The sequence below is a fragment of the Saccoglossus kowalevskii genome, chromosome 21, assembly GCF_978046115.1.
Source record: "Saccoglossus kowalevskii chromosome 21, keSacKowa6.1, whole genome shotgun sequence".
In the NCBI taxonomy this organism is placed as follows: Eukaryota; Metazoa; Hemichordata; class Enteropneusta; family Harrimaniidae; genus Saccoglossus; species Saccoglossus kowalevskii.
In genome coordinates, this window is record NC_140661.1 from 14,313,805 (window position 1) to 14,332,168 (window position 18,364).

The 18,364-nt window shown below is 42.6% G+C and overlaps 2 protein-coding genes across 2 annotated transcripts; both read left to right on the forward strand.

Annotated features, from left to right (window-relative positions):
* Positions 1 to 93: 93 nt before the first annotated feature.
* On the forward strand, positions 94 to 17,189 carry LOC100373303 (uncharacterized). Its single transcript, XM_002731122.3, has 4 exons — positions 94 to 307; positions 15,826 to 15,942; positions 16,367 to 16,456; positions 16,896 to 17,189. Exons 2-4 carry the CDS (start codon positions 15,835 to 15,837, stop codon positions 17,052 to 17,054), a joined length of 357 nt encoding a protein of 118 aa, XP_002731168.1. The 5' UTR covers positions 94 to 307; positions 15,826 to 15,834; the 3' UTR covers positions 17,055 to 17,189.
* LOC100374511 (BTB/POZ domain-containing protein KCTD6-like) lies at positions 2,131 to 3,055 on the forward strand. Its single transcript, XM_002731130.3, has one exon. The coding sequence runs from the start codon at positions 2,251 to 2,253 to the stop codon at positions 2,944 to 2,946; it is 696 nt and encodes a 231-aa protein (XP_002731176.1). The 5' UTR covers positions 2,131 to 2,250; the 3' UTR covers positions 2,947 to 3,055.
* Positions 17,190 to 18,364: the final 1,175 nt, after the last annotated feature.

An 18,364-nucleotide genomic window follows, 5' to 3' on the forward strand; every position in this document is an offset into this window, starting at 1 on the left:
CAATACAAAATAATTTTATTTCTGCAATAATAACAAAATAACTGTACTAATTGCAATTCATATCTCTGAGGGCGCTTTATCAAGCAAAGCTACTTCCGGGTTCGGCGCCATGTTGAAATAAAATAAACCGTTGAACCAAGTTTCTTGTCACGTGTACTCTGAAATGAGGTTATTTAACACTTTTACCGAATAAGTGGAATATAGGTAGCACGCGGTGACTGATAATTAAGGCAACCATTGATGTATTCACAACGCTTAGTAAACAGGGAGTCCTCGAACGTGTTTAACTTGACGAAGACAAATCCAGGTAAATTCACGTTTATTGACTTTCTCGGTGACTGTGGTACTAGAGTTTGTTTCTCATGAACGAATATCGTGTGCACACAGGTGCTACGTGACTTTCTCAGCCGTGGTTTCGCGTCGTTAGGGTACGGCTAGGTCCTGCTTCGCCTGTCTGTAAACACGACATGCAGCGCCGGTGTACAGGCAGTGTTTATCATTTCGCAGGGTTGGGTCATTCCAGTTTTTGCCCCCTCCCCTCCCCCCCCCCACGGATGGATATTAAGGTTAAGACATCCTATGGATTCAAATCCACCATTCAGGTGTCGGATTTTTGTTAACTAACACCCCCCAGAAACTTTACTGATTTGACATATACGTATGGGTAAAAATATGACACCTCTCGGAATAGGTGATTTTCCGTACAATTACGAGATCTCGCAAGATGCATGAAAGACGCGCGTCGAACGTCTGCCGCAAAAATCGAACGATTTGATTTTGAACTAGAATTTCTTTATTTCGTAGCTTACATTGACCGGCCGATCTTCGACAGAGGAATACTGCTTCCGAATACCCTTACTTAAATCGAAATTGCCTCTCATCAAATGTGGACAGCACATTATCAAGCTTGGAAATGTCCCCAAAATACTTTCGCGTTTGTCGAATCCCACGCGATGTTTGACGCGACTACGACGCTATGACCTTTGTTTGTCCTGTTTTTACGTTCGATTTCATGCATAACGCGTGATTCTCGCAGTGAACGATTGAACCATCCATACTTTTTGTAGAAGTATGACCTCTCAGATTTAAACCATCCGTAGGGGGGGGGGGGGCTGGAATGACCCGACTGCCACCGCGGGGCTAGGGTCTGGCCTGTACACAGACCCAACGTGTAACCTGATAGATGAAGACCAAGATCTACCTGGACTCAAAACGACCCATAATATATAGGTATTGTCTGTTGGTATACGAAGCATCATTAGTGTACAGACTCCGACAGACAAAGATAAGACCTACCAGTATCTGGACAGAACCATAATAAGGTCACATGTCGTGTAGTGTTGCAATTTCTTGATATTACGATCAGAGTATGTTACGATTCTCAAAGTTGACTCTATATACTAATTCGGTTTCATACTAATTTTCATGATTGAGTGACTTTTTTTCCGTAAAAAATTCTGGTTTTATAATAAACACAACAGCAGACTTTTATATACACTATTGTCTTTCATACTTAAAGCGGGAGGGTCGTCACATGCGCACGCGTGGGAAATGAGTTCCAAGCGACAATAACAACACGCGCTAAAAACGCAAAGGCTCATGGGTAGACGCTTGTTTGTAAACAATGACACGCTATGGTCATCTGTCGCATACGCAGTTGACGACTCCCCCGCTTTAAATGTTAGTGCTAAATATTAGGCATGGTTTTTATTAAAAGCATTACATTTTCCCAAAGAAAACACCAAAAAGTTGATTATATTTGTATATGCAGAAATGTCTTGGAAATCAGCATTTACTGTCATTTACTAAAACCTGAAAATTATTAATTATATTTTAAATCTAAATCAGAGGCTAATTTTAGCGTCATTTCATTCAGTGAGGTCTTTATCACAAGTCATAACTGTCGCATATCTATAGATAACAAATCTATCTTTTTTTTGATAGTTTTATTTGGTTGTCAAACTATCAATAATGTTCAAATAATAACCAAATTAAACAGATAATTAAGATTCTGAGAATTCTGAAATATCATCCTGTCTTGTGCAGTCATTTTGCTTCAGATCTGAAACGCATTAAAATCAAATACTTTGTGTCTCAGTGTTGCATGTGACATCATGGGTTGTTGGATATTTAACCGCTGTGTGAAGTTCCATTTCTTGGAACCCAAATATCAGTACCAACTGATTCCAACGCATTGTCTGATTTCCGTTCCTTGTATCTATCACTTTAGACTGTACTGTCTGATTTGACATGTCTGAGATTTTGTATCTGAACGTTGGTGGCGTCATCTACACGACAACGAGAGCTACTCTTCTTAATTATCCGCACTCAATGCTAGGATCTATGTTCAGTGAACGTGTACCGACTCAACTTGATCAAAATGGACATTATTTTATCGACAGAGATGGCGAGATTTTCAGGTACGTCTTGAATTTCCTGCGATCTACGCGACTAAGTTTGCCGGAGAATTTCAAGGATTGGGAACTCCTCGCAACTGAAGCTGATTTCTTCCAGATTCCGGAATTGATTGAGGCAATTCACCACGCACGTGATGAACGTCAAAAAGCCGCAATACCTGTGCATAAACCACAAACGATAATCGAATTAGAATGCAAGAAAGAATCGATGCGTGTGATGTACTTTCGTATTTATGGAGAACTTTTTATGCTAGAGGATATTCCAACTATTAAGTTAATTACTGCGAAACAAGTCGGCTGGTATCGTGAAGGTCATTGTTTACATATACACGGTGATGTCGAAGACAGACACAGCCTCATACAAGACTTATGTGATGCTGGATTTGATTTGAAATTTAGCAACGTTTCATTGGCCAGTATTAGCGGTGTCGGTGTTACAGGAACCACCACAGCCACTGTAGAGAAATGGTTATTTACTAAAACCAGAGAACCGGGTCATATTGAAAAACGTGCAATAAATTCTCATTAACTCCTTCACTGCTGTTAATAACTATTGTAACCTTTCACTAATAAAAAAAAAGTCCCTGATAATCTGGTCGTGCTTGTCATATAATAAATGTTGAAATTAAAAAAAAAAATATTGAATCATGAACAATAATTCTTGAAAATGTGTGCCGCGAAAATATTTAAAACACCAATGTTTTGTTAGAAAAATAATGTGTTAATTGCATATGCTCCATGCCAGTTAACGTGAATAGTTATTTTAGCTGAAATATTTTTTGACTGAAAAGAAATTCTTCTGTGTTGTATCTGGAGTAAGGAATAACTTTCTTTGGTCAGTGATAGGCTGGAATCCAGTCATTCCAAGTACCCCAAGTATGGCCTGATGAATTGCTATTCATCTGCTGTAGTTGTCCGAGTATATCCCCTTCTCAAATTTATGGCATCTTACAAAAATTTCATTTATCTGATTATAAACCAACATGGACAAATAAAAATGAATGAGACCTACTGTAAAATGACTAATTTTCACTGGGTTTAAATTTCACTGATTTACCATTTCAGGCATAATCAGTGGGTTTTAAATTCACGGTTTCGTCATTTAGATAATGTGTTCTATGTTAAATTTTACATATTCACTGTGTTTTAATTTAGTGCATTTTTCCAGTCAGCGAAATAAGCTAAATTAAAACCCAGTGAATAATTACCCCCTTTACAGTAATGTTTTTCTGTCGTCAAGCTAAACATATTTTCGTATCAATCATTCATTCTCCAGGGTGACCCCTTAAAGTCTTTAGGGGGAGGGGGGATCAGTATGGTGTTACATACATACTAATCACAATGCTTAATACTGCATGAAAGGGCGTTATGCACGGCGAACAAGTAAATAATGACCTCAAGCTAGTATATAATTTATTCAAGGTTTTTAATAAGTTGTAATGTATACTTGGTAATGGACCGTGGCTAATAATGACCAAGTGAATTTCTAATATTTTCTGGAATCTAACATTTTGGATTTTGGCGTAATTTCAACTCATAAATTGGTGGCAAGAAATCACAATTTAGTGTTTAGCTGTAGTTTTTAAAGTTATGCTTGTGGTGGCAATATCAGTATTCAAAAATAGGATTTTAAAATGAACAACATCAAAATCTTATTTTCAATTTGATGTTTTTTATTTCATTGACATGCTAGGGGATACTGTCATGGGCCTAGTGATAATAGATCAAAGGCAAGCGAAATCAACAATGTATTCAGTCAGTTATTATCCCGGCGCTTCGTTTACGTGATGATCTTGTGGGTGACCTCCAATGTACAATATATAACAGTAACGTTTTTCGTTGTCTGTCTGGGAAAATAATGGACAGAATAAGGTTGGGGACATCGGAGTTAATTTTCTGGTACAGACCAGTAATACATTCCTTGTTCGGAATATGAATATTTATATAGGAACAGGGATAATCATGGCTCTAACACTAATTTGAATAATGTAGAATACTTTATTTTCACAGTATTTATTGATCAGCAGACTTTTCATGATTTTCTCAACCCGAATACTCCAAATTTAATGAATAAATTAGCATAAAGTTTTGATTTTTTTTTTCGTTTATGAGCCTTCCTTTATTTTTTCATTGATTTGCTGTTTTTGTTTTTTTTACTTGGACAGCTATTGTATGTACGTTCATTCTACACAGAATTCTAAATTCACTACGTTCAATTACCCACCATAGACTCCGGTCAGTCAAAATGACTATTTTGAACTGTAGGCATTAATCAGCGATTCTGCCGGTGACGGAGAGATAGAATCCAGGTCAGGGGAAGCCCCATGACCTCAAGATTCTTTTACCCCTTACGTCACGAACCCACGTGACCGAGGCCACCTGGCAGCGCCACAGGTAGCCGTCCTTCACTCTTAATTTCTCTCCGCCTCGAGTGGAGATGAAATCTAGCGAGCTCTGCTGGATCGCCTGCTTTTTTTTCCTGTCCGGATTTATAGCTTGGGTTGTTGCCGCTGCTCGGCATCCGACATGGTAGCTGGTAGGATAAGTTTTCCTTGTCTTTTTTTACCCTCGTGTCGTTTTCCCCTTTGCGTGTAGTATTTTCACAGCAAAGAAATCAAAATCCGGCGCCACTACGTAATCACATGTTGATTTCATGGCGGCACCTTTTACAACTGTAATTCGTCTCCCTCATGCATGTCGTCTTTTATTTTTAATGTATTTAGCAATATATCGATGTAATGACAGCTCCAAGGCTCGCTGCCTTTTTCTGCCGGTCTCCTCGTCTTTCGAGCCGACCGTACAGTGGTTTATTCAGAATCTACCAGCATAGAACCAGCATCCAAGATGTTTTGTCGTGGCTACGTGTGGGTTCCGGTTTTTTTTGTTTTTTTTGCGTGAAAGCGTGTTTTTTTCACTGGAGTTCTGAGGCCTGAGATTTTCTTTCAGAGCCATCAAAATCGCTGACACTGACCGCGTCACAGCAAGGTCGCGCGTCCAGTAAACAAATCCGTTAAAGTGAGTTGCGTGTTTTGCATGAGTGGAAAGTTCTCACGCTCGGCTACCGGTACTTCATGTACCGGGACGTCGAGTAAGAGGCCCGACGGCGGAGGTACCGATATTTTCTCGGTCTCCCCCTGCTGATCGGAGGGCATCCTCACAGTCTGTTTTTTCAGGCGGTGTTTTTTACCCGATTTTACCGGCTGCAGCGAGGCTGTGCCCCTGGAGGCTTTCCTCCTATGGGGCCCGTTGCGGGTCTCTTTGTGGTCCCTTCCTCGCACGGCGCCGAGTTTGCCTCCGAGTTGAGGGCTTTGGTCGAAGGACTGTCGGGGCAATTGCGTCCCTGGCAGGCCGGGTAGATCAGACGCAGTCGGAGCGAGCTGTCTCCACTGTGTCCCCTCGGTGGGCAAGCAGGAAGAGACACGAAAGCATGTTTGCATTCAAACACGTCTCTTCCGGGGAACCCCCGTTCCCAGTCACGGCTCTCCCACTATTTTGGGGGGTGGCCGAGGCTCAGGCTAATTGCACCGGTCCTTCTCTGGATCCGCGGGCACTGAATGCCAACGGGGTGCTGGAAGCCAAGTCTCCGATCTCGGGGCAGGGCTTTCAGGGCAGGGCACGCGTTGACCCCCCCCCCACTTTCAGCCAGCTAGGGTTCGTCACGCGGTAACGGTACAGCGGTAACGAATTTATCCTTGTGTCCGGTCCCCGCTGTGGGTTTTGACTACTTTCTTACCGACCCACGGGCGTCCCCAGAGGGAACCGACCCTGTCATGAGACGTACAGTCGAACACGCTCCCTCTCACATATTTTAAGTTAAAGGAGACGCAGTTCGCTCGCGTCGGATACAGCCGGTACTCCGGGTGGTCCCTCAGAGTCTTCCATCTGTAAGACTCGGTGAGCCACGCTTTTGGGGTGAGGCGGAGTATCATCGATCCCAGTGATACGATGTATATACCCCAACCCTTGATCCTAAAGTGACCACCTAAGGTGGCTTCAACACTTATGGGATCACAGGCGTCGGAATCCAAAGCAACCCCATCGGCGCATCTCTCCCCTGTCCGTCTGAGTGCGGTGTGGGGCGCAGAGCACAAAAACGGTGTTGATGGGCGGCGTTGGTCAGCCGCGGAGGATGTAATGCTTAAGGCCCCTGGGTGGGGATAACGTTAGGCAACACTTCCCACTGGACCAAATGCTACCCGGTCGGTGTGTCTCGGGATCAGACCCCATAGCGTGGGATGAGACCAAAATGCCCCCAACCGGATTCCAAGGCTCCTTCCCCAGACCCCGGTACCACGAATTTGGCAAACCGGGCAAAGGGGGATAGCCGCATTCCATGGGTGTCTTTGCCAATTGAGGACGACCCATCTAGCCCTGAGGGCAGAGTTGCTTGAGCACATTATTATGCGTGCCCAGCACTCTGGTGACCTAGGAGGCAGAACGCACCAGCCTCCTAGACCAGGCGACATTTTTACTGGTGGGCCACCGCACATCTACGTGCGACACCCCCTAGTGTTGCCTGGCTCGCTTGGCCAGGGCCACTACTGTGCTACGAGACGCGGCCTTAGACGTACGTGTTTTCGCCGACAAGCTGAGCTGGGGTACGTCCCCCACCTCAGTGACGCAGACTGGACACCCTCCACCCTCTTTGTTCAGGGAATGGTGGGTACAGTCTTGAAGCTTCGGAGTGCAATGAATCAGAGGGTTCAGATCGAATCTGCTAGCCAGTTGGTCCTGCCATGGGCAAGCGGAGGGCACCCCAAGCACAGAAAACAAAACGCTCTAGGGCGTTGTCCGCTAGCCAGAGTCAGCCAGGAGGCAAGCGCTTATACCCTTCCATGGGAGGGAAGGGTAGTGGCGCGCCCCCAGGGAGGTAAGAGCCAGGTGGTGGCTCCTCATCCTCTCTGGGCGGACGTCTACCCGGCAGCAGGGGAAGCATGTTTGACGCTCACCTCTGCAACCGGGGGGGACAGGCACGTGTTCGGTGAGTGGCCAGATCACAACTTAGTGACTACTTCAGGCCTTGGGGAACTCGCCTCATGGGGGAAGGGAGCACCCCCCCCCTTGCAACTGCCGAACACATGGCCACACATCCCTGTCGTACACAGATTGCGCCGGTGTAGTCCGGTTTGGAGACGGCGGGTGACCGATACCTGAACCTTTCCAGGTGGTGACATCCGTTTACGGCATACCGCTGAAATCTCCATTTCCCCCCGTCAGTGTCTCCCCTGTTGGGCACTGCCAGGGGACTCCCGCAAGGCAGAAGCAATCAGACAGGAAGTAGCAGTTTGCTGGGGAAAGACGCCATACACAGGGTACATCAGCCGGAACTAAGTCCAGGCTTCTACCCAAATGTGTTCGTAGTACCAAATCTACAAGTGGCAGGCGTCCAGTTTTGGACCTAGACAGACTGAATCAGTACGTACCCCTTGATCGGTTCCACATGGAGACACCATTCAGGGTTCTTCTCTCCATCCACCGTTTTGACTGGCTAGCCCCGCTAGACTTAAGCGGGGCCTACCTGCACGTACCGATGCACCTAGCGAGTTGCCATCTCCTTCGAATCGCCCAACTGGGCCAAGTATTCGAACTTCGGTGCCCCCCCTGTTCGGGTTAGGCACAGCGCCCTACGTGTTCACCAGAGGGATGAAACAGGTAGTGCTGCTGCTTCACCAGATGTCGGTACACCTCAACCCGTACCCAGACTACTGGTTACCAACAACCCGGGCAAGGGGTAATAGCCAAACGCATCAGGCTAACACAGGATTTACTTCACCAGTTGAGCTCATTAGTAAATCGACAAGTCCCACCTCGAGCCAACGCGCAGTTGGTGTCCCTGGGCATGGAGTTTTGACACAGAGGTAAGCTTGGCTTAGCTATTTCAAGCGTATTGCTTAGCGCTAAGCAGCCTAGCCGAATGCCTAGTCAGCGTTCCCTCGGTGTCCCTCCGTGAACTAATGCGGATCATCGGAATGATGACCTCGGTTCGAAGGGTCGTTCCCCAGGCCGCACTACGCAGCCGCCCGGTATAACGCTTGTTATAACGCCGAGCTCTCCTATGGGAACTAGATAGGCGAGTTTTCGATCTCGGACCAAGTGAAGGAAGCCCTGCCCTGGTGGTCGTCACTGACCAACCTCGGGCAGAGGAGCCCCCTTGGACCCGCTCGCCGCAGGTATGACTCTGGTAACAGATGCCTCCTCCCAGGGTTGGGGATCGCATCTATTGGACGAACAAGCCCCAGGATATGGCTCCCGCATAGTTTCGGGACCACCATATCAACCGGCTCGAACTGTGAGCAGTGTACTTAGCACTACCACGCTTTCTACCCGTAGTTCGAGACCACAGAGTCCTGCTCCGCACAGACAACGCAGCGGTGGTCTCCTTCAAGAAGGAGGGGGGACGCATTCCCCATCGTTGTCAGTCCTAGCGGAGCAAAATCCTCCTTTGGTGCCTGGAATACAATGTGGAGCTAACCGCACACCACCTTCCAGGGGTGAGGAATAGTCTGGCTACGCCCTTTCAGGGCGACTCCGTCTCCAGAACACGGAGTGGCTGATACCCCAGTGGGTAGCCTCCAGGCTGTTTCGGCTGTGGACGGTCCAAGGTTAGACCGTTTGCCGCACCCCGGAACACCAAGCTCCCGACGTACGTAACACTCCTGCTGACTCCAGGAGCCTGGGCCAGGGTCGCTTTGCTACCCCGCGGACCCACTTAGTTGTGTACGCTTTTCCTCCCTTCCCGCTAGTCCACCGGGCACCGGAGAAGACTTCGACAGGTGCACACCTGCATATTATCATTGGTCGCACCCAATTGGCCAAACAGGGCCTAGTTTCCACTTCTGTCGGAAACGATAGTCGAAACACCAGCAGTGCTTCCGGACTTACCGGACATGCCGTCCCAACCAGACGGCGCACTACCACGAGCCCAGCGGGTATCACTTACCTGCATAGAGGCTCTCATTAGACCCGCACATATGAAAGCTTTATCTGAGCGGGCTGCCAACGTCCTGGCCAGGGCGAACAGGGATTCCACCAATGCAGCCTACATTTCTAGGCTGCGAGCATACACTGGTTAGTGTAGCGGAAGGGAGATTGATCGATACCATCCCTCTATTGGCCAGGTAGCAGGCTCCTTCGTCCACCTGTTTGACGAAGTGGGTTTGTCCTACGCAGCGATCGTTGGCTACAGGTCGGCCTTGTGCCCCACCATTCAAACGTACGGGAACAAGACTAACCGATTGTCCTACTATTAGGAGACTATTTACTGCTTTCCAGACGCTGAGACCCCATGCAAGGGAACTGCCCAACTGGGACTTGTCGGCTGTGTTGTCCGCTCTAAGCAGACGGCCTTTTGAGCCTCTCTGATCAAGCACCACTCAAATTTTTGACGTGGAAAATAGTCTTCCTACTGGTCCTCGCCTCAGGTAGGCGTCGGCCAGAGCTGGGGGGCATTGTCCTTCTCGGATGATGTACCGCCGTTATGGACAATCAAGTTGTGCTAAAGACACGAATCGGGTTTCTCACCTAGAACCAAATCCCAGGACATGATCCTCAACTGATCGTCATCCCCCGGCTGGCAAATATTGTCAGTCCGGAAGACCAGGAGGAATTGCTTCTCTGCCCGGTCCGAGCGCTGAGTTGCTACGAGAACCATACCAGGTTTTCTAGACGGGGAACTAAACACATGTTTTTGTGTTACGGCCCTGACAAGCGGGATAAGCCGGTTTCCCCGACTTCCATCCCCAGGTGGATTACTGCGACTGTACTGGAGGTCTATAATACACTATCCTCCTCAACACAGACCTTGCAGAGACACCAAGTACAAGAACATGAGGTCCGTGCGATTGCTAACTCACTAGCGCTAGCGTCAGGTGCCCCCTCAAACACATTCTGAGGGCAGGCTTCTGGAGAACGCAGAACGTCTTCATCAACTACTACCTAGGAGACACCCAATCTATTGAGCAGGGTCTCTTCAGGTTAGGCCCCGTCATAGCGGGTCAGGCCTTGTTTGCTGACCCAGCCCGAACGACTGCAGGGGCCTCTGCGCATAGGCGATAAGTCAGTCTCTGCATTTTTGCGGGCAGATTGTCTGTTCCACTAGCACTTCCTGGAAGCTCCCAGGTTTCGCTTCTGTCGACCTACGCCCTCATGCAAACTGTTTCGGTCCTACTTCAAAGCTTATCACCCCCGAGTTCGGCTTGGGTCTAGCTTTCTCGGGCACACCGAACCTTGTCACCACAGCAGCATTGGCTTCTTGCTTCGGGGACAGCACAGGCAAGGTAAGACACCACCCTTCTTGGGTCTTAACTTAGGTTTTTGGGTGTGTTTTCATCCCGGACTGGGGAAAAGTCTTTCATCATTCTCCTTTTTTTCTGTTTGCTCGGAAAAACCCGCCACCTATCGGTGTCTGACTCTGCCTACAGTTCAAAATAGTCATTTTGACTGACCGGAGTCTATGGTGGGTAATTGAACGTAGTGAATTTTGGCGAGGGTTCTCCGAACCCGCCTATTCACATAGTTCATACCCACCATAGACTCCGGGTCCCCCCCAACCTCCCCACTCTTTCCGTCGCGTTGGTCTAAGTCCTCGAGGCGGAGAGAAAGGAACCAGAGTGAAGGACGGCTACCTGTGGCGCTGCCAGGTGGCCTCGGTCACGTGGGTTCGTGACGTAAGGGGTAAAAGAATCTTAAGGTCATGGGGCTTCCCCTGACCTGGATTCTATCTCTCCGTCACCGGCAGAATCGCTGATTAATGCCTACAGTTCAAAATAGTCATTTTGACTGACCGGAGTCTATGGTGGGTATGAACTATGTGAATAGGCGGGTTCGGAGAACCCTCGCCTAATTCTGTATCATCACTGATTGGCTGCCACATAAGATAGGCAGACCCTGAGTTGACATAATATCATCTTCCAGTGACTTTTCTGTTTATTTTAAGTGAATCAAAAGTTTATCACATGTACATTAGAACACATGGTAACCAGGACTTGTACTTGAGAGTTGGGGAGAAGAGACTCATTTTCAAGGCTAAAATTTATAAAAGGGCTTTAGAATGTCGAATGGCTCAAAGGCAAATTCATATTCAACCACAACCGTTAAAACCGAATCGCTCTGTTATTTGTAGATTTTTCAATCGCTCACAATAATGTCATCAATTATTATTACACGAGGGTTGTGCTGATACTTGTATACTAAGATATTTTTTTATTGTTTTTTTTTTTCACTATTTTTTCTTTTTTAAATAATAGAACACGGAAAAAAATTTAACGTGCAGTGTATTGAAATTTGAACAAAAATAGTTGCTTTAATTAAAGATTGCAAATTGATGAAAACGTATTTTTTTAAATTTTGTTATGGCTAAATTGAATTATGATTTATAAGTTTTTGTGTACTAAGATCATTGGATGGAATTGTTGGTTATTTGTCATATTCTGGGACGTCATTGCACATTTTTTTTTCAAACGTGAAGTGTCATTTGCTTGTCATGGTAAACGTATGGCATGGGCTGGACAAGTAGTTTACCATATTTGCTCTATTAGAAGTGCATGATCTTATAGGTGGGACACTGAAACATCAAGTCTATGGTCGAAATAAGACACTCCAAGGAACAGCATCCATCAAACGCAATTTTTGTTTCATGTGAACTTTTTTTGAAGATATGCTTCTAATAGAGTAAGTACGGTCTTGTGAATCAAAATATATCTGATTATTTTATGGTATTGCGCATATTCAGTTACACACTAAGTAGCTGATAATTTTGTTTCGGCTCACTTCTTGCGACACTGTTTCGGCATTCAAAGGGTTATTATGCTTCTTTAATATATATTTATTTATTTATTTATTTTCTCTCTTTCTTTTCTCTATTTTCTTATGGGCGGAAGGTAATTGTGGTGAAGTGCAAAAAGTTGGGGTAAATTTTTCTGTGGTATTTATTCTCGGGGGTCGAGCTACGTCCCAAGACGTTTCACGTTGCTAAGACGTGCACCACTGTACCACGTATTTCTATGGGCTCTGTGCGCGCTGCTGAGGAACGCAGAACGCTGAGCGAAAAGCTGGTGAAAATTCGAGAAAACAATAGGAACTCAACTTTGAAGTAATCCTCAACAATCTGAGTTACACACGCAGGGGTAATCTTGTTACACTGTTCAACAATTATCCCAAAGCATTGAGAGTTTTCTGAGAAAATGCCCGGATGACCGCCTCAAGAATAATTGAGCATCAACTTGATTTCCTAAAGTTATCATTTCCCTCGGATTGATGTTGAGGGCGCTGTAACATAAGCAAACCCTCGTGTTGTGCTTCATGTTCTTGCAAGTTTATTTAAATATTGGCTAGCATGCTGGGAGTGGTGCCTCTGTTGATGGCTTGAGCTGTGCAACATTGAGTGTAGCCAAGGTAGTATTTATTCATAATTGATGGCAGCGCCCTCAGTGGTGAATATTGGAATTTAAAGTAAAGAAGTGAAATATAAATGGCAACTGAAATCTTGTTGAGAGTGAAAGAGCCACAAAACGTTTTTAGCCCCTTAAAAAGTATTCACCATTCACTAGGAAAAAATGGAACTCTATTTCAGACAATAAAACAAGTCTCTTGATTCCCTAACTTTCAACGAGATCTCGGCAGCCATTTCCATCTGAAGTCTACTTTTAAAATTAATTTATTTGTGTATTTGCAGCAATTTTGTTTAAAATTAAACTATTTTTTCATAATGTGTTATTTTTAAGGAAATTGTTACAATTTCCATGTAAATTTTATTTTACTTGGTGATTTTTGTACAGTTTGTGAATTATTGTATATTTTTTCATAATATTTTGTGATGTTATTTGAAGGTGAAATTCATAATGTATAATTATTAAATGTTTTTAATACAATAGTACATGTACACGTGTGTATTACTGTTGGTTTCCATGATGCACTGCAGTCACTCAAGTCACAATAACCTCTGATATGACCAGGATAAAAAATCGCAGTTTCTAAAAACAAAAAGTTAATTGAGAAAGAAGAATTTTTCTCTTTGATTTTTTAAAAATAAAAATACGTGCAAATAGATACTGTAAAATACTTTATTTTTGCTTGGAATTAATTTTCGCTATAGTGGATATACCTTTTTTCCTATATTTTACATTCAATTTGTCAAAAATCAATGAAAATAAATTCCATACAAAACACCCAAAATGTCTTTTCAGCGAAAATTAATTCTAGCTAAAATAAAGTACTGTAGAATACTTTATTTTCGCTTGGAATTTATTTTCGCTATTTTCGCTGAAGGGATGATTCCGTGAAAATAAAATCCAGCAAATACTGTAGAATACTTTATTTTCGGTTGGAATTTATTTTCGCTATTTTCGCTGGAGGGATGATTCCGTGAAAATAAAATCCAGCGAATATGCTTTTTTTCTAATATTTCACATTAAACTCATCAAAAATCAGTGAAAATAAATTCCATACAAAACGCCCAAAAAGCCTTTTCAGCGAAAATTAATTCCAGCGAAAATAAAGTATTCTACAGTACCAGTTTGAGCCTCTCCAGAATTGTAACACCTACAGTACAGTCTGGGCATTATTTGGTAAGTTTTGAAATCAAACTAAGCTATTTGTAAGTCAGCAAAATACTAATTACACTCGTACCGTTCTGTATTAGTCTGATTTTCATGTTGCATATTGTTGTGAAGTCGTCAGGTATGGAAATAGCGAGGGGTAGGATGGCGTTTGTAGAAACTTTTACAGTCGTTGCAGCACAAATATTGTTCACATACTTAATATAATGTAATTGGATTCTTACTTCAATATTTTATTTATGAGCATTGACACAATCAATTTTGTAATACTGACAGACCATATGGCCAAAAAAAAATTTGTTTTGTTGCCCTCAGCGACCGGCCGAAAAATATGAAATATCGGGTCACAATTTTTTTTTTTTTTAGGCCCAAATATTAAAAACTCACCATTTTAAGCAGTAAAAAAGTGTTTCCTCTAAAAATTAATGATCCCGGACCATTGTTTGATTCCCAGGGTCCCGGGGGAATAAGTGGCGACTTTGAACCTCGGGTTGATCTGTATTTTTCTATAAAAAAAAATACCAACCGACTGACCCAATTTTTCAATTTTCCGACTTGAGGGCAACACAAGTTTTTGTTTTTTTTTGAGATTGTGTGAATCTCAATTCTGGATAATTTTCTCAAGCTTTTAAAATCCATGAATCTTTGTGGCGGGTATTGATAGTCTTTTAAAGTGGAGTCATTGTTGATAATACTCTGATAGTATTTCACTGCTTGCCATTGAATATTGAAATAAAGGTAAGCGACCAATTTCTATTCTGCAACCAATGTTGCTAGTTGTTATTATTGACGTTTAGCACTTTTCGCAGTGTTCTTGCCTACTGGTAATGTTCATTTCCCTACTGTCTGTTGCATACAATAGAACGGGTGCAGGATGCCTTCAAACATGTTGACTTGTAACTGAATATATGATCTATTTGTTGGTGTTATCGGTTTAGTCACAGCTCCCGTTTTTCTAGCTTTACAGTGTGGATGGTGTTGAGCATTTTGGCGACACCAAGTCTACGATTTGTCGTCAACTTTGCAAAACTGATAACACTCTTGACAATGAGACCAATTGCAATAAGTGTATAACATTTGATCATAACATGTTATGATCAAAGTGGAGTTTAAGGAAGTTCAAGTCGAATTGATGATTATATGTCTTGTCATACTTTCATGATTGTGTGTTCACGTCATCAGGATACTGAAAATAAAAAAAAAATAATCATGTCATTTTTCGAGATACAAGAATCCAACATTTCATGTCTCTAAAGTGAGATTAAAAAAACTCGGCGTTTAATTCAGTCAGTTTTTGCAGTGTGATAATTAGTCCCCATTCGGACACAGTCCCAAAACGAGGACTTATGTTTTGACCTCCGTGTGTGCGTGCGTATCTTAGAAATGCCTGGACCAATCACAATCAAACTTCACACATACAAAACTATATATCTTAAATTTGATAACTAACGGGGACTGTGCCATGCATGGCTTGTTGTTTTTCATTATAAGCAATAGGAAGTTCTCTCCCATAATGCATTGCGGAAAATTGGTCATTGATCGTGGTTGTGCATATTAGAAAGTTGAGTGTCGTCTACTCTTGAACAATATCAAAGAATTCTGAACTTCTTGACTTTTTGGTGTGGAGTGAAGATTTAACATTAATTTTGATGAAAACTACAAACAATATAAACAGATCGTTTTTTTTTTTTACGATTCTTATGCACTGTTGTGCATGTGTATTTGTTTATTTTGTGAAATTTCTGTAAAATATTTTTGTAAAAAATGTAATTTACAGTAGGATTGGTCAAGTCAAAATAATTACGGTCCATGGCTAAGAGAATTTGTCTTCGTATATATTTACATTTTCTCAGACTGTTGTCATGACGAACAGTGGACAGCTGTTAGCTGAATTACAGGAGTTGAAACAAGAAGAGAAAGCACTCCATGACTTGGAAGGAATGATGAAGGAACAGTTGAATAGGTTAAAGGTGAGAGTTGACTAGTAATTTATTTGTTGACATTCATTGAATAAATAAATATAAATAAATCAAGCACTTTCATATTCATGAGATTAATGGTAATCCAGTCCTTGCCATTGGCTGCTCTCCAACATGGATGCATGAGAATTAAAACTCAAAGTCAACTTCTGTCGCCGTTCACAAATCCAAGCTGCATAAATTTTTTAAATTTTTTCAAAAATATCAATCAACACTTGTCAGCAATGGAAAGTTACATTTGATCCAAAATTACCATCAAAATTGCCAAAAAATACATAAAAATGTGCTGAAACTGTTAATGAGGGGTTACCAGTATTATCATGATATTGTGTTTGTTGTTATTTACAAGTGAAATCAAAGAAACCATGACGATCATTCTGAATATTCTCGGTCATTTTTGTTTCCTATATTTTAGGTTGAAGAGCTGGCTCTAAAGAGTATGATTGTTATGAAATCTGACAGACCAGAATCAACCAGTACTCTAGCCGTGGATAAAGTTGTCACGGTAACCATATATCTCGTATCTCGAGTGCAAATTTAGTTCAATTGTTTCTGATTCTCATGAATGAGGTTTAACAGTTTGTTTATATAATAATTCTAAATGACACAGGCTGGATATGTGATAATGCTTGGCATTTCGTTGCCATGAACACATATATGATGTAATTCCGATCAAATCAATGTGTATTCATGCATTATTGCACGCTATGGAGCCTATGGGTAAGCATGGGAGGCTTGAATGATGGAAACACAAAAGGAGAAATTAGACTGATGTGCTGAATATACCCTCCATAGATAGACAGAAATTACACGATGACATAAAGTACAACCGTGGTATGAGCATGCTCATTTGTTCTATTGGTTCATGAGATATCTTCAGAGCAATGTTTCAGCAGTTGCTGCATAACTTTCTCTCTTTATCTATCACCGTCCATATTAAACAGGAAGTAGAGAATGAAACTCCATTAGATCTTGGTTTTGTGCCACAACATAATGATTTGGACATGGAGGAAGAGGAGGAAGAAGATGATGATGATGAAGATGAAGAAGGGGGATATGGAAATCAGTTGATAAAGATGATGGAACAAATGCATCAGAATTGACCATGTCATGAGTTTGTTACAGCTTAGTTTATGACCAATTCTTTCTATGGGGTGACTACTGCTGCAGTAAAAATTCCAAAATATACCTGGCTGTCAACATGAAATATTATCTAATAAAACTTTTGTTTTGAACAGCTTGATTTTGTATTTTATATTGCCCAGCAACTGAAACTTACACCAACTTATACACATAAATTATTCTCCAAGTACCCACTGATACTGCATACAGTGATGTTAGGTCTGACTGAATATTTTTAGTCGGACATATGGATTGACTGCATGCATATCTAGCCATATCTCACACATGCTTGGACTAATCAAGTTCAAATTTTACACGTACATCAAAAATCAAATTGGACTTTTATACATGTATTTATTTCATGATCCAATCAGAGATGACCAAATAGTAGTCATTTTAAGGCCAAAGTAGATCAAAATCACATTTTCACTATTCGGGAACCACATCATATATATATGGATTTTGTTTAAATCTTGAAACGTACATTGAAAATAATTGGATCTTGTTTAAACAATTGCACTTCCACAGACCTCGCACATCTTGGTCTATATTATTGGTATGACCTGGGATGTCATGCAATATTTCAAACGGGAACTACCGTACTCGACCGTGTTAGCGCCCATGCCCGGGCAAGCGCCCACCCCCACTTTTGTGCAATTTTTATATTTGGGGTCACATTCGGCAAAGCGCCCACCCCTTCAAAATGCAACTAATTTAAAACTTGGTCTTGCGTAACGAATCTTGGTAATCGTTTTTATATGATACAGCGTGGATATCGATCGCTGTGAACATGTGAATGCGTAGAACACGGTAACCGTGCGTAAACTACGCTTCGACAATGACTTGTTTAATAATACAAGTAAAATGCGATAAATATTTCAAGCCATATTCAGTTTACCTCTCAAAAATGGCTAGTTACTAGTTTTTCGGAAAAACCATGTCGTTTATTCGCTGAAATCAATCCCAGCAGATCGTATTTCGACATTGATTATTCACTTCCGCATTGCGTTACCGGAAAGTCTTCGGGAATTTCCGAAGAATTGCGTCAGTACAACACAGCATTCTGATTAGTTAATAACCAACTTGATCCATTAGGTCAAAAGACGCTGCTGTAGGTCAAATCTGCAATTGCAACATGGCGGAAAGTGATTTTCATCGAGAGTTTGCGTACGATCCAACAACTTCGTCAGTGGAAATAATATGACAATTTTGACTTCGACTGTGTTCCAACAGACTCAAATGTTTTTAATTCCGTAAATTCTGGTGGTACGTAATTAATATTGTAATAAAA